Below are 14259 nucleotides of genomic sequence, written 5' to 3' on the forward strand. Positions count from 1 at the left end.
GTGCTCTTTTCAAACTGTTTCGCCTTCTTACTCAACCACCCGATTCGTGTCATCTATTTCTGAGATTAGACGAAGAAAAGAGTGTGAACAATTAATGTGACGCTCATTTTTCAAATGTTTTTTTTCATACAATTACTTTGTGTTTGAGCCGAGAGTTAAAACGGTAGGTAGTGTGTAAGAAGAGTTGGAGATTTATTCGCTTATTAACAAGAAACCTGTGAAATAAATGGCATAAATAACTAATTCAAAAGTCTATACAAGGTTTTACATGCGGCCGGGGTCAAGAAGGTTTGTCTATTTCGTGTTTAAGCAGAGAGGCTATAATAAATCTGACATAATTCCACTTGAAATATTTAAGTTGGTTAAGTGAAAAAATGAAAAAAAAAAAAAAAAAAAAGAACTTTAATGTCAAAAATGCGTGAGGCTACAGACCAGTTTAATTTATCGTTAAACTCTTTAGCGTAATCCACGGAATTTGTTTTCTTTTGCTTGCTTTATTTTCCTACGCATGCTAGAAAAAATCATTAAAATGAATATCAAGTTTCATGTGTAAATTTGTGTATGGACTTGGATGGTCCGAAAACTTAGTTTCTTTACTATTATGCTAATTACGTCCCTGGATCGCGCTGCTCATTGGCTGAGTCTCAGTCAATTTCATATTTCAGTCCTGACGTCAGGGCGCCTATAAAACTAAGCAATGCTTTTTAACTCGTCGGCTGACTGATCCCTTAGAAAAAAAATCTATCAATCCTTGGGTGGAGTTTTTTTCCCCCCGTCTCCACAAGGCAACTATTTGCCCGGGACACGTACGTGAACCTCCTCAAATTGGCGCACTAATCCTAAAAGGAGCCATGAAGTGTTAAACGGTAGAAACGGAGAGAGCGGCGCTCAGATACCCGCACGCTGGGAGAGAGGGAGGAAACAGCGCTGCTCCAATGCGTCTGTGCAACACAGACTGAAGAGAGAGAAAAAAAAAAAAAAACTTATCGACTCACAAAACCTGAACCTGCGCTGCGCAATTAGTGCGAGAAAATTCACTTTTTCCTCCGGTTTTGAAGAAAATAAATAAAGAAATCAAGCTGGCTCAGTGCGTGTCTCAGCAGCCCACTTTGACAGGTGCTCCTCACCCCCTTTGGAGGACTGTCAACAGCAAGAGGATGGCATCAGAGCTGGCAATGAGCAACTCCGACCTGCCCACCAGTCCCCTGGCCATGGAATATGTTAATGACTTCGATCTGATGAAGTTTGAAGTGAAAAAGGAGCCGGTGGAGCCCGATCGCAGCATCAACCAGTGCAGCCGCCTGGTCGCCGGGGGATCCCTATCTTCCACCCCGATGAGCACGCCTTGCAGCTCGGTTCCCCCTTCTCCAAGCTTCTCGGCGCCCAGTCCGGGATCAGGGAGCGAACAGAAGGCGCACTTGGAGGATTTCTACTGGATGACCGGGTACCAACAGCAGTTGAACCCCGAAGCTCTGGGTTTTAGCCCGGAGGACGCCGTAGAGGCGCTGATCAGCAGCAGTCATCAGCTCCAGACCTTCGATGGCTATGCCAGAGGGCAGCAGTTCGGCGGCGCAGCCGGCGCGGGGGGCGCAATGGCCGGGGAGGAGATGGGATCAGCGGCCGCAGTGGTGTCCGCGGTTATCGCTGCAGCCGCAGCTCAGAACGGGGCTCCCCACCACCACCACCATCATCACCACCACCACCACACAGGGGCACACCACCCCTCCTCCGGGTCTCAGTCCAGCGGCGGCCCGGGGGAAACCACCAACACATGCGCTTGGAAGAGCGGTTCACGGACGAGCAGCTGGTGACCATGTCGGTGCGGGAACTGAACCGGCAGCTGCGGGGGGTCAGCAAGGAAGAGGTGATCCGTCTGAAACAGAAGAGGAGGACGCTAAAGAACAGAGGCTATGCCCAGTCCTGTCGGTACAAGCGGGTCCAGCAGCGGCACGTTCTGGAGGGAGAGAAGACGCAACTCATGCAGCAGGTGGACCACCTCAAGCAGGAGATCTCCCGGCTGGCCAGGGAGAGGGACGCCTACAAGGAGAAATACGAGAAGCTGATCAGCACCGGCTTCAGAGAAAACGGAGGATCCAGCAGCGATAACAACCCTTCTTCCCCGGAGTTTTTCATGTGAGTCCCGGCGCTGAAAAGTTTTAATAAGCGAACCTCACCAAAAAAAAAAAAAAAAAAAAAAAAAAAAGAGTTTGCGCGCAGCTAAAATAGGTTGTGTGTGATTGTGTTGAAGCTGCTTTTAGTTAAGGACTAAACCAGTTTTCCCCAGTTTGTGTCATTTTAAAAGTATATTGTTTCAGAAACCCAGATTTGTTTTGTTTTGTTTGTTTTTTACTTTCTAAAGAATACAAATTAGTAAAGGACTCTGGATAAAAATACAGTATCCATACATTTTTTAAAGGATTTCTCTCCACTTTGTGATGTTTGCCTTTATAGACACTGCATAAACTTACCATCCTGCTGCGACCGATCGCATAGCCTTCCTTCTGCGCCTCATCCATCCTGTTCCCTTTACACCCATATTTGTTTTGTGAATTAAAACAAAGAACTTTTCAGACTCAACAGCTTTATTTGATGTGATTTTGATTTTGTTTGGTTGTTTAAAGTCACTCTGTTTTAATATGCTTTACTTCATTTTCATGTCATTCATCCTGTCTGATGAAAAATATCCAAACTGCGCCAAAGTTTGGAGAGACTTGTGTGAGTTATATGAAGCCATGCATGCTGGTCATGTACGGATTGTTTGTTTGTTTTTTCTTCTTTTTCTGTTTTTGTTTTTTTATTCTACCTTTTTGTGAACTTGTGTATAATTGTATTATACCGTGACTGCATTGTTCAGTTTCACTATCATTTGGATTCTTTTAATTTGTAAAACAAGTGAACAGGGCTATTTATGCGCCTCTTTTCTTTAATGAAAGTTCATCGCGTTTTCGACCCTTTCAACATTTTATTGGCTTCTTTTGGAGCCTTGGGGGGGGGGGGGGGGGGGGGAGTGAAAGGGGACTTCATGTAAAGCAACAATGTGCTCAGTATTGATTTTTTTCTGTTAGGCAACATGGCATCAAGATGAGCAGCATCTGCATATTTACTATAAGCAATAATTATAAAATTTCCAACACTAGCACTAAAATTATTGCGATCAACAAGTGGAGCTGAAGATAAAAACAGAGCAGAAGCAGATTTCCTGAAAATATGTGGAGGACATGCTACTTTATGCAACAAATGATCTTTTTCTTGTAGAAATTCACTGTTCATGTGCTTTCCTTTTATTTAAGGAGGCTGATTAAGTTCACTCGGAGCCCTGTGGGTCTTTTTTTCCCCCTCTTTATTTTCTGGTAAACATACTGTGAACTGTTTGGAAATTGAAGTTTAAGGTTCCCACCGGTGTTGCAGAATATTTAAGGAAAAGCATCAAGCAGCCATTCGTCTTTTTGTGACGCCCTGATTTTCTGTTCAGTTAGAAACTGAACGGGACAGGTAAAAGGCACACGCCCTGTTCACTTTAAAAAGCTGAATCTAATAAATGTTACCATTCGTCAATAAACCTCCATGAATGGAAACAAATGCACCTTCCTGATGATGTTCGTTTTTGTTCTCTTCAGTTTTGCTGCTTGTTTGTCTCTGTGTCTTTGAGGCGACACCACACACTCTGAGGCTTGTAACGAATCCGAATTTCCTCTGCTGGATTGCAATAACAAAAGCGTCTCGTTCATAAACGTGTTGTTTGCTTGGAAGCCGTGTAATTATCGCAGCTCCCAAACATCAAGTAGCCTGCGATATTTCAACTTTGTGATCTGGTTCAGTTTATCCATGTGTTTCCTTTATACGGCTTTAATTTTTTTTTAATTTTTATTATTTTAAATTATCTTGGCAAATAATTTTAAAGGGTTTCTTTTAATGACTTTTGCTTTTTTTCTTTTTTTCTTTTTTTAGAAAAAAAATTACGGCCTTCACCTGTTGCGTATTTAAAGACACAATCTTGTTCTTTATAAGCGTGTGTGAAAATGAAAAAATAGCGCTCAGTTTTTGTTATATAATTTTTCGTTTTTCGCCCTGTGGCCTGATATCTGTGCCGCAGGTCACCTGCAAACGCTCAGTTAATGATTGATTTTAGAGTAAACTTGCACTTTTCACTCGGTACATGTCCACTTGTTGAACATTGCCTGTGGAAGGTTTTAATTCAGATCGACCGCAGATAAAGCTCTGCGTGGCAAACGTGATGCATTTAGTTGTGTGTGCAGGTAAATGTGCGATTGAACACAAACATGTCGCAATTTTCTTTTTCTGACGTGTCATTTGCCAGTCCACAATAATTCCGCAGTTTTGCATATTTTTTCTTTTCTTTTTGGAAATCAAATCACGCCTCATATTTTTAACCAAACAAAAAAAAATTTTTAATGCCTCACTTTCATTTCACTCTAAGAAAAAAAAAATCCTTCGACTTGTGACATAAAAATGCTGAAAAGATTGAATTAAAGGCACAGGAGACACTCGGGGGTAATTTGATTTGCTAGCGAGTGACAAGTCTTGTAGCCCTCCAACCTGCCGGGTAAATGTGGCCTGCGGACGCCTTTCCTTCCCGATGAAGTCGGTGCATCCCTAAGAGGACTATGGCTGCTATAAAAGCTGCACGGGGTCTGGTTCAGGCTCCCATACAAGGTCACTACAATGCATGCTGCTGGAAATCTTTGTGTTTGTGTGTGCGAGTGTATGTAGAGAAGTGTTACTGGGTTGTCCCTCTGAGGGACCTTTTGACAGAGTGTGTGCAGACTAGGAAAAGTGTCTATCTCATGGAAACCTTAAAATGCACCACAGTGGTGAATGTTTCAGTGTAGGGCTGAAAACAAAGACTGTGGACTGTGTATTTGGTTCTGAGTCTCACTTGTACAACAGTGACACTGTCACCTGGCTCATATGGATTCCATGAAAGCCTGGAGTGAGGGACAAGATGGCAAAGCATGATCCACTCATGCCTGAAGGAAGGATTTTCTCTGTGATTAAAAGAGAGTGAGAGACAGGGATGGGGGCCCAAGGAAGAGAGGGAGAGAGAGCAATACAGAGGAGAGGGAGGAGAGAGAGAGAGAGAGAGATATGCTGGCTGCCTTCCTGCTCCTTTCAGATGATAAACGATCAGAGATGCATCCTAGCTGAGAGGAGACGGCCTTTTAGTGAGCATGTGTCCACTAATTTATGGCCTTGCTATCTGATTAGGTCAATATAGTGTGCTATTTAATTACATTTGTGTTATAACCTAGAACTGGAGATACTATACTTCTTTCATGTCACCCCTTTCTTATGTGAGCCTGATAGGATTAGCGAGGTTTCCTCTGGACTTTGCTCAGGACGGCTCTACCTGTTTGTACAACAACAGTTTTGTGAATTTGTTAAGTAGCAGATCGAGGGCTGCTTTGTGTCACGGTTCGCAGGCTTCTAGGGTTTGTGCTCCGGCATCAATGCGTAAGAAGGATAAAACGGAAAATTGCTGATCATTGTAGGGCTGTGGAAATTGTGTGGGATGCTGGTTGTTTGTGGGTGTGTTTTGACCTCTAGACACACCGAGGGGCTGCGGGATTTAGTAGTACTGATTCACTTCCTGTTTTGGAGGAGGACAGAATGCACAGGAAACAACAATTCAGGGCTTCCTTCTCACTTCTCAGCAGCCATAATCACTGCTTCTTTCGCTGTGTTTTGCTTCCTCTGTTATTTGCACAGCATGAAAAAGTGTGTACACGCACCCTATAGACACTCCACGTTATTAATCTTATCAGTATGAACTGTAATTCTGTTCTCTGGCCCAGCATATTGACTTCTTCACTGTGATCATTTGCAGTCTGTCCAATGATTAGGTTATTAAAGATAATGTAGTTGTCTGCTGTCACAATATTGGACTCTCCCTTTCAGGTCAACTATGGGAAATCACTCTGAAATTTATCAGTATTGACATTTAAATCATCATCATGTACTTTGCTTTAATGTCTCAGAATTAATAGGACAAAAGGATATGCACAGTGGTTAGTGTCTGTTCGTGTGAGTGCTCAATAACCTGCCTGCATTGTCTTTTATGTGACCTTGTTGCGGAAGCGTGTATGTTCGCTTTAAGGGAGAGTGGTAAATCTGTAAGAATGAGTCGTCGTGTCATGAAATTCAGATATTTGTAGTCTTCGTTGTGTAATGCTAAAAATATGAAGCCATGCATTTAATCTTTTTTTTGTAGTAAAATACAATTGCAATTCATTCAAGAGCAACTCAGTTAAAGTTTAAGCCCTTGCAGTAGATCGTTACAGTTGTACCTGTGTTTGTTTTTCATAATGTAAAAATATATGTTATCATTTCATTCAGAGCTATCACCAACCACTGACTTAAAAAAAACAAAAAACCTGCTCTTTTACCAAAATCTGCATGGGATCTGCATGTCTCATTCATTCAGCACGGCAACACGGCAGTTTTTACATGTGCACGTTCATTCTCTGTCATTCTCTGCGAACGCTTCCTTCCCAAGCGTGGCAAACCCCTGAAAAGGGTTAAAAACATTTTCGTATTCACAAGAGGAAACAATTTCAATCTCTCCTACTCATTCCGCATCTGCATCACTCCACACGATAAACATTTACATTTAAAGTGATTTAAATCGGCTGCCTTTATGCTCCTCTGTGGTCCGTCCATCATCTTAGACCCGCAGTGCCCGAGCTTCTCTTCCTCTCGCACCCTCTCGCAGTGTCCTGAGTTATGTCATTTATTTAAAAAGCTTAATAATTTAACTTGTCCGTCCTGTCACGGCTATGCATGTGGTAAAAAAGCAGTGGCTGTAAAACGTTGGTGGTGTTTCCTGTGAATGTTTCTGATTGGCTTTGCATGCTTATATTTTTTTTCCACAGGCCAAATACAATCATGGGCAGAGTGATTGAAATGTGATTGTGTGGATCCAAATCTACAGTGTTGCGCGTTAAATTGAGACAGCTGTAAATGCAGAGATGCAAAAGAATGTGCTTATAGACACTGGAGTAGATTTGCATTTGCTTGTGTAGGAAGCTGTCCTCAGAATGCATAACTAAAGGGCAATAGATGAAAGCTAATTATGATTTAATTATAGGGGATCACAATATTCTGACTTGCAGATAAACATAACTGAGGCTGTGTTGATGTTTTCAACAGTGAGTTGAGTTTCAGGGCACAGAGTCAGTGAAGTGGTGTGTTTTGGACCGCGGCGAACGTGGTTTCGGGGAGGGTGGGTGTTTGACAAGTGAGTGCATTATGCGACTGTGTGGGTGGGTGTGTGAGAAGCTGTCTGTGTGCATGTTTAGGTCTGGCTATGCATGAGTTTGTTTTATGCAGGGTGGAGCTGGAGCCAAGCCCGACCCCTGTGTGTTTTACCTGCATCTCAATGAAGCAAGAGGTGATTTACCCTTCTGCTGCAGCCACTCTCTCTTCCTCTGTCTCTCTCTCTCTCTGTCAGTCAGTCCAGTAGACATTGATCTCTTTGCCAAGCAAGGTGACCGACAGTGTTTTCAGCTCTTCCAAAGTCTCTGCTTTCCCTTTCATTTGTACCTGGGAAAGGCCTTGACCCCACACGTTGCCACTATGTTGTGGCCTTCTGCACATGGACCTCACTTCCCTTGTATAAAGCCCTGTTTGCATGTGTGTGTCAGTGCGTGTCTGTTTGAGTTAGAAAGTGGACATGCATGTCGACGCTTTGTGTCTACGTGTTTCTGACCCTGTGCCTAACCAGCTCTGTGTTTACTTTCACGAACAGGTGCATGCAGTTCTTTGCAGATTCACTTCTATGGGGCTTTATTTAAACTGCTGTACATCTGGGAGTCTCTCCATACTTTGGTGCTTTTTAAGGTCTTCTCTGTGCTGCAGGTCTGTAACTGGGAGCTGCTTCGTACCCGAACGCGTCAGAGTTCATTTGGTGCCAGTGTGAATCGGATTACAGGGAAATGAATGGCTTTCATTGTTGCTTAAAGATGGATTGAGGGGCATTAAACATCCTTCTTTTGCCTCATTTCTCACTCTCAGAAGCAAAAAGTTTTTTATTTTTTTTAGTGTGATTCATTACTCAGGTTTCCTTTATTCACCGTCATCGCTGCCGTGTCTTCATATAATGTCCACAGGTGTGCAGATCATGTGTGCAAAAATATGCAAGTACCCTGCTGTGGGACACCTATAAACACTGATGAATGTAAGCATGACTTAATGTAGGATTTTATCATTTATGATACATCTAATTATATTCTAATGAAAGTATTTGCAAAAAAAGCCTAAATTTGGATAGTTTAATGAAGACTGGAGTAGAAATTAAATTATAGACGATTACAAAATAGTATGAAAATATAACAATGTGAACTGCACTGATTTCCTTTTTTTACTAAACTGCTCTGTGCATACAGTTTTTTAAATATATGTTATTAAAATAATTAAGTTACGTCTCATTGTCAGCATATTTGGATGCATCAGTCTGTATCCATGCTTTATTAAACGAGCTGGATAAAAACTGCTTGAATTTAAACCTTTTATTCAAATCTAATTCCTGATGTTGAACTGATTGAAATATCCCTGCATTTAACACATTAAATACAAATAAAAAATATATGAATATGAATAAAAATTAGCTCAGAATCACTTGATATTATTTTAGTAACATAACAGGTTGGTTTTGGGGAACTGTACGAGCACCTCGTATTGATTAATCAGTCACAGCGTTACTGGTTTTCTAAGCGGACTGAAATGACCCCTGACTTCATCTTTGCACTCTTCACAAAGTCACTTCTTTTTACAATCGTTGCCAGTTTTGGGAACCAGATAGCCATTACTTAATGTCTGAAATATGTTGTGTTTACACCAGTGTGCACTTCTGTTTCATCAAAGAGTGTGTTAATGTTTCGTCCTGTTTTGTTTTTTGCAGGACGTCAAGAAAATTCCTCCATCTGTGATAGAGAGCTGTGCCCTCTCGGCCCCGCCACCCTGGAGTCTGAGGTAACTTGATGCTCATCTTTGACACTTTCAACAACAACAAAAACAATCTTCAAAACATTTTTTGCTGTTTTTGATGCAAGGTGAAAATAAAATTTAAATTAATATTTTAATATTTGGTGGCACTAGAGACTAAATCCTTCTGCAGATTCAACTAAATACAGACCATTTTCTCACTAAGATTTTAATGATACTGCTTTCAGTAGCCATTAAATAATATGCAGCAATAAATGATTAGTGTTTTATATTTTATTGTCTAAACTATACATTTATACAAAAAGGTCTCAGAATGAATTTCCTTTACTCGCAGGTTTCAGCAGAAAACAAAATAGATTTAAAATGAAAAGAAATGGATCAAGCAAAACATTAATTATAAACAATAACCATACTAGAGAGCTGCTTATGCATTGTTTTAACTCCTGAAAGCTCTCTTTATGTTTTATTACATTAGTATAGAGAAGTAGAAAAGTTGAAAGCCACTATAATATTTCTGTTACCTGCTTTGTGCTCTTAATTGAAACACTTTAAATACAGACAGGATCTCCTGATAAAAACTATTGAAACTTCAAATCTTTAGCTCTGATCAGTATTTTGATAATCAATATTTCAGTTCATCTAAAAGGTTCATCTTTGCATCAGATATTAGATTAAATGATTTCCTTTAACAAGGAAAGCAGACACCTGCTGATTATCATTACTGCCTTTATTTCTCACTTCACAACCAAACTCAGCGCTCTCTCGCAGCATCCATTGTATGCGGTGTTTGGCATCACTGTGTTGGGGCTCTGACAGTGCTGCTTGAATGACGGAGGGGTGACATGCACTGAGCTCATGGGATGAGACCAAAACCTTTCACCTCTGTCTTGACCCCCTGACTTCCTTTGTCCCCATCTGCTCACTCTGCAGAGACAGACACTATACAGTATTTTTTGTTTGTTTGTTTTGTTTTATTTCTGGCAGATACACAGATGGGGGGATGTGGGTTTGATGGAGTGAGTGAGAGATTTTTATACTGTGACACTTGCAGTAGGAAAACGGAAGCTATAAAAGCAAAAAGAGGAAGGATGGATGAAAGGAGAAAAACTTAAGACTGGAGGTAAGAAACTGTGGAAAGTAAGGCGCCTGCATTTGAATGCAGACATACACGCCGGGACGAGAGGACAGAAGGAGGTTAGGAGGCGAGGTAATGGAGGAACGCATGGCGGGAGGGCTCCTGGTCGTGGATGCAGACAGACAGGCAGGGAAACCAGAGGAAGGCGGTGACCTTCTCTGCTGCTGGAGGATCGAAGGCTTTATTTAAAGGCCTGGTCAATGCTGGGTGCTGCTGAGGTATCAGCCTCGCAGCCAGGCGACTCATCACCACTGTAATACAACTCTCTAATGCTAACCCCCCCCCCCCCCCCCCCCCCACTCACACGCACGCGCACACACACACACACACATGCACAGGACAGGACACTCTCTGGACACCTCAGGTTTTACCCTGTACAATCAGGAGGCTGGACAGAGGAAACTACCGCATCAGCATCAGCTAATTTTACCATGCAGCAGGCAGCACACTCTACTTTCTTCGTGTGCTCAGCATTGTGAAACGCACGCCGGTTTTGCTTTTGACACACTCTCCATCACCGCCTGTTATTTTGCTCTTGACTGATAACGGCCGATGTGAACATTTTTATATGTGAAAGCATGGCCGTAGCGTGGATGCAGGCGGGGAAAGAGTTAAAAGCTGACAGAATGCAGCCTGCTAAGGCAGGACTCGTGCATCTGTTGGTGTGAGCGGAGCACGTGTTTGCGTTCGCGCATGTGTGTGTGGCTGCAGCGCGAGGACACCTGCGTGCTTCAGCACTTTCTGGTTGTCAGGAGCTCTGAGGTCACAGGCAGAGGGAGTGGAGAGGGCACATTAGAGTAAGCTTCAGAGCCCCCACCCACACACCACGCCTCTGCCGTTTCTTCCCTCCCACCACTTCAACCCTCACTTTTCCTCCTTCTTCCCCCTGTTATCCCCTCTCCCCGTCATCCCTCCTCCTCTCCTCTTCCCGCTCACTCCGGCTCGCCTTCTCCTCGTGGTGACGGGGTGAGTCAGCCACTCGGGGGGAGGGGGCGCATAGGGGCAAGGTGCCTCTATGGCTGACAGCAGGCTGGTCAGGTTTTTGTAGACACGGCAGACGAGGAAGGACACGTGTGCACACGGAAGCTTTAAGGTGCGAGTTTACGGTGAGGTAGTGAGCACATCTTTAAATGGACATATGGGGTGCATACGTAAAAACCCCAAAAGCTTTTGCAAAAGATGGTGGATATTAACAGAAAGGTTATAAAATAAGGTTGGCTGTTAATGAGAAAAATTAAATGGGTACATAGGCACAAAAAAGATAGTGATACGTTGTATCTCCTGATAACTTTTCAATATTTTGCATCGCATATAGTAAAAACTCAAATCAAATCACATTTTTCAGCTTCTCAGAAAACATTCTGGAGGAAATCTGTATTGAATTTTACATTTAGATTAAGCACAACTTAATTTAAATAAAAATACAAGTTCAGGTGATTAACAGTACAGTTCAGTGTATGCCCCAACACAGAAGTGTCATTTATGAAACACTGAAGTTGTGTTGCACTCATTTGTCATCAGCAGCAAACGGGATTTTTTTTTTCCATCCACAGTTTGACACACTTCACTATCCTTCACTGCCTTGGATATATATAACTACTAGCTGCCTATAGTGAGACTCATTACAGTGTTAGAGTTTCGGTAGTGACACAGATGTCATCCCTCCATCCAGAAAATCCAAATGACAGTGAGGATATGAACAGGATGTATGCTCATTATTAGGCCTGGTCTGAAAAGAGAAGGGACCAAGTGGAACTGGGTCGGTGTTAGAAATAACAAAAAGGAGAGAAGATTTCACTCCGTGCGGTTGTAAAGACACACAAGTCGAACACAGAACAACCGTGTTTTAGATTCGGATTGTTTTTTCTAAAGCGTGTTTTTATTTCTAAGCCACAGATTAGATGATACTTGATGAGGATAAAGTTTCACCCCCGAGCCAAACCTCTGAACATCAAGCCACTTTTCTTTTCAACTAACGTTAATATATGAATTTTTTCTCCTTTGTTTCAGCTGTTTAAGCCTGATTTGTGTTGTTTTATTCAAATATAATTAGTTGTAAAGCTGTTACTGCTGCACGCGTGTGTGTGTTTGTGTTTGAGCCTCAGAGCCACTGTTGTCCTCTGGTTGTTACTGTGTGTTCGCAGCATGATTGAGAGAGGAACTTTCGATGAGCCGGAGGTTAGTGTGATATAATGTATTCCCCTGAATCACCGCAGCCAGCAGCCCAGGGCCTTCCTCTTGCCCGCAGCCTCCTTCTCCTTCCACACACACCTTCCACACTCCCCTCGCGTCACCGTCCTCTCCCTTTCTTCCCTGCGGTGACTGCCCAGTGTTAGCTGCTTAGCACTGCACGCAGTGTCTAATTGAATTCCAACGCTTAGGCGTTAGCTCCTGATGCTATGTTAACACAGCACAATACTAACAATCCTCAGGACGTGTTCAACACTCTTCTTTTAATGAGAAAATTAGTGCTAAGCTCATTTTGGCAACACATGATTTATTCAAAGCTCCAAACTGTGTCTTCTGTATCCCCTAAAGGATCATTTTTTATAGCCATCAGCAAATCAGCACTTCATATACACACATCGAGAACATGCAGAATATGTCTTGTGGATACGCCGCTGGTATACTTGTGTGTGCGTCTCCCCCTGCTTCTCATGCTTCTACTTGAGTGTATCCATTGTCGCTTATATAAATGTGTCTGCTGGTCTTTCTGCATCCATATTGCTGGCGATGCCGTCCATCCCCTCTCCCTGACACCTTCACTTTTATTCCCTGGCTCTCAAACATTAGCTCTGGGCTTTAATGGCACATATTTCCTGGGCCCGGCTGAAACGGGATGCATCTTCTCCTTGTTAGCTTGATAAATAACCAGGCTGCTGCGAAAGTGCTGAATTTTAGCTTTCAGCCTCTATTTTCTGCTGGATGACATTAATTTTAAGTGCTGAGAAGGAGCTAACTAATACAGACAAATAAATAAGGAGGTGGGAGGGAAGGTGCAGAGGTGCTGGAGTCAGTGCTGTCCCTCCCTTCCCCCCCTTTACCTGTTTACACACAGGCATTCATAGACGCAATATGCAAACCTGCAAAAATATACCATACACACAAATGGTGCAAAGTCAAGCAAGCGCACACACTCGGTTTCTCAATAGGCGCCTCTGTTGTTGTCCAAACTGTAAAATCAGCTTGTCCTATTATAAGCACAGCTCCTGCAAAGTCAAATGTTTGACATATTGGAAGCAGATAGTTGGTCAGTCAATCAGTAAGGAAGATTGGCTTCATTCATCTCTATTTATTATTTGCATTTCTTATTTTCTCTTTCAGTGTTACTGATTTTTGTGCTTCATCAAACAGAGATGTATATTAGTGTAGGTGCTATATGGTGGGAGAGCTCCATCTGGAGTACAATGATCTGGATTAAACTGTATTTATGTGTATTTGGAGACAACATTGCAGAATAATTAAAGAGGAATTTTTTTGTTTTTGTTTTTGTTTTGTTTTTAAGAAAAGACCCCCAAAAATGGTTTCTAGCTTTAGTAGTTGGTACCGATGAGTTTTAAACTGTATCATTTTATATTCCCTGTTGCTCTCTCAATTCCCATTATTAATAGATTGATCTGTACTGTGTTTGTTTTCATGATTGTTCTCTTGACATACAGCTATACACTTCAGTGTCAGTTGAACCTTTGTTAGCTGTACCGGGTTTGCTCCTGAGAACAGAACAGGGGGGGAAAGAAAATCAGAATAATAAAATTAGGTTAGAATAAAAGAGTAAAGATGAATCTAGTCATGTTTTACTTTTATCCTGATGCCTGTCCATTTTTTCGCTGTCCTTTATTCTTGATTATTTTTATCATTACATTTTGAGTTTTGCAATTTAAGATGCAAAACTTCACTTTTGGAAAAACACACAACACATTGCCTAATGACAACTAAGGCATGGCGTAAAGGTGTTTTACAGCTGATTTATAAACAAAAAGCAAAGAGAAGTCAAGCATATGAGCCAGAAATGATTATCTAATTTTATCAGCTTTAACGTGCAAAATTATTCGCATGTATTATATGTTTATCTTAAATGTTTTACTAAGAGAATTTTTTCCCCACATACACACACACACACACACACACACACCGTGAAGTGGCTGTGGCTTAGACACCTCATA

General features: G+C 42.1%; 1 protein-coding gene and 1 long non-coding RNA gene across 2 annotated transcripts in view; both read left to right on the top strand.

The window, feature by feature from the left end:
* The first annotated feature begins 681 nt into the window (after positions 1 to 681).
* On the top strand, positions 682 to 3583 carry LOC100699096 (transcription factor Maf). The gene is given in 2 exon segments (XM_019361517.2): positions 682 to 1752; positions 1755 to 3583. Coding segments are annotated over 2 exon segments (978 nt in total). The 5' UTR covers positions 682 to 1157; the 3' UTR covers positions 2138 to 3583.
* Positions 3584 to 4684: 1101 nt separating this feature from the next.
* LOC112841771 (uncharacterized) overlaps positions 4685 to 14259 on the top strand; it is a 44862-nt gene continuing 35287 nt past the window's right edge. Inside the window, exons 1-2 of the long non-coding RNA XR_003220945.1 lie at positions 4685 to 8194; positions 8918 to 8988. This is a non-coding gene — a long non-coding RNA (uncharacterized LOC112841771). The remainder of the gene's footprint in view (positions 8195 to 8917; positions 8989 to 14259) is intronic.

Source organism: Oreochromis niloticus, linkage group LG7 (assembly GCF_001858045.2).
Source record: "Oreochromis niloticus isolate F11D_XX linkage group LG7, O_niloticus_UMD_NMBU, whole genome shotgun sequence".
Lineage (NCBI taxonomy): Eukaryota > Metazoa > Chordata > Actinopteri > Cichliformes > Cichlidae > Oreochromis > Oreochromis niloticus.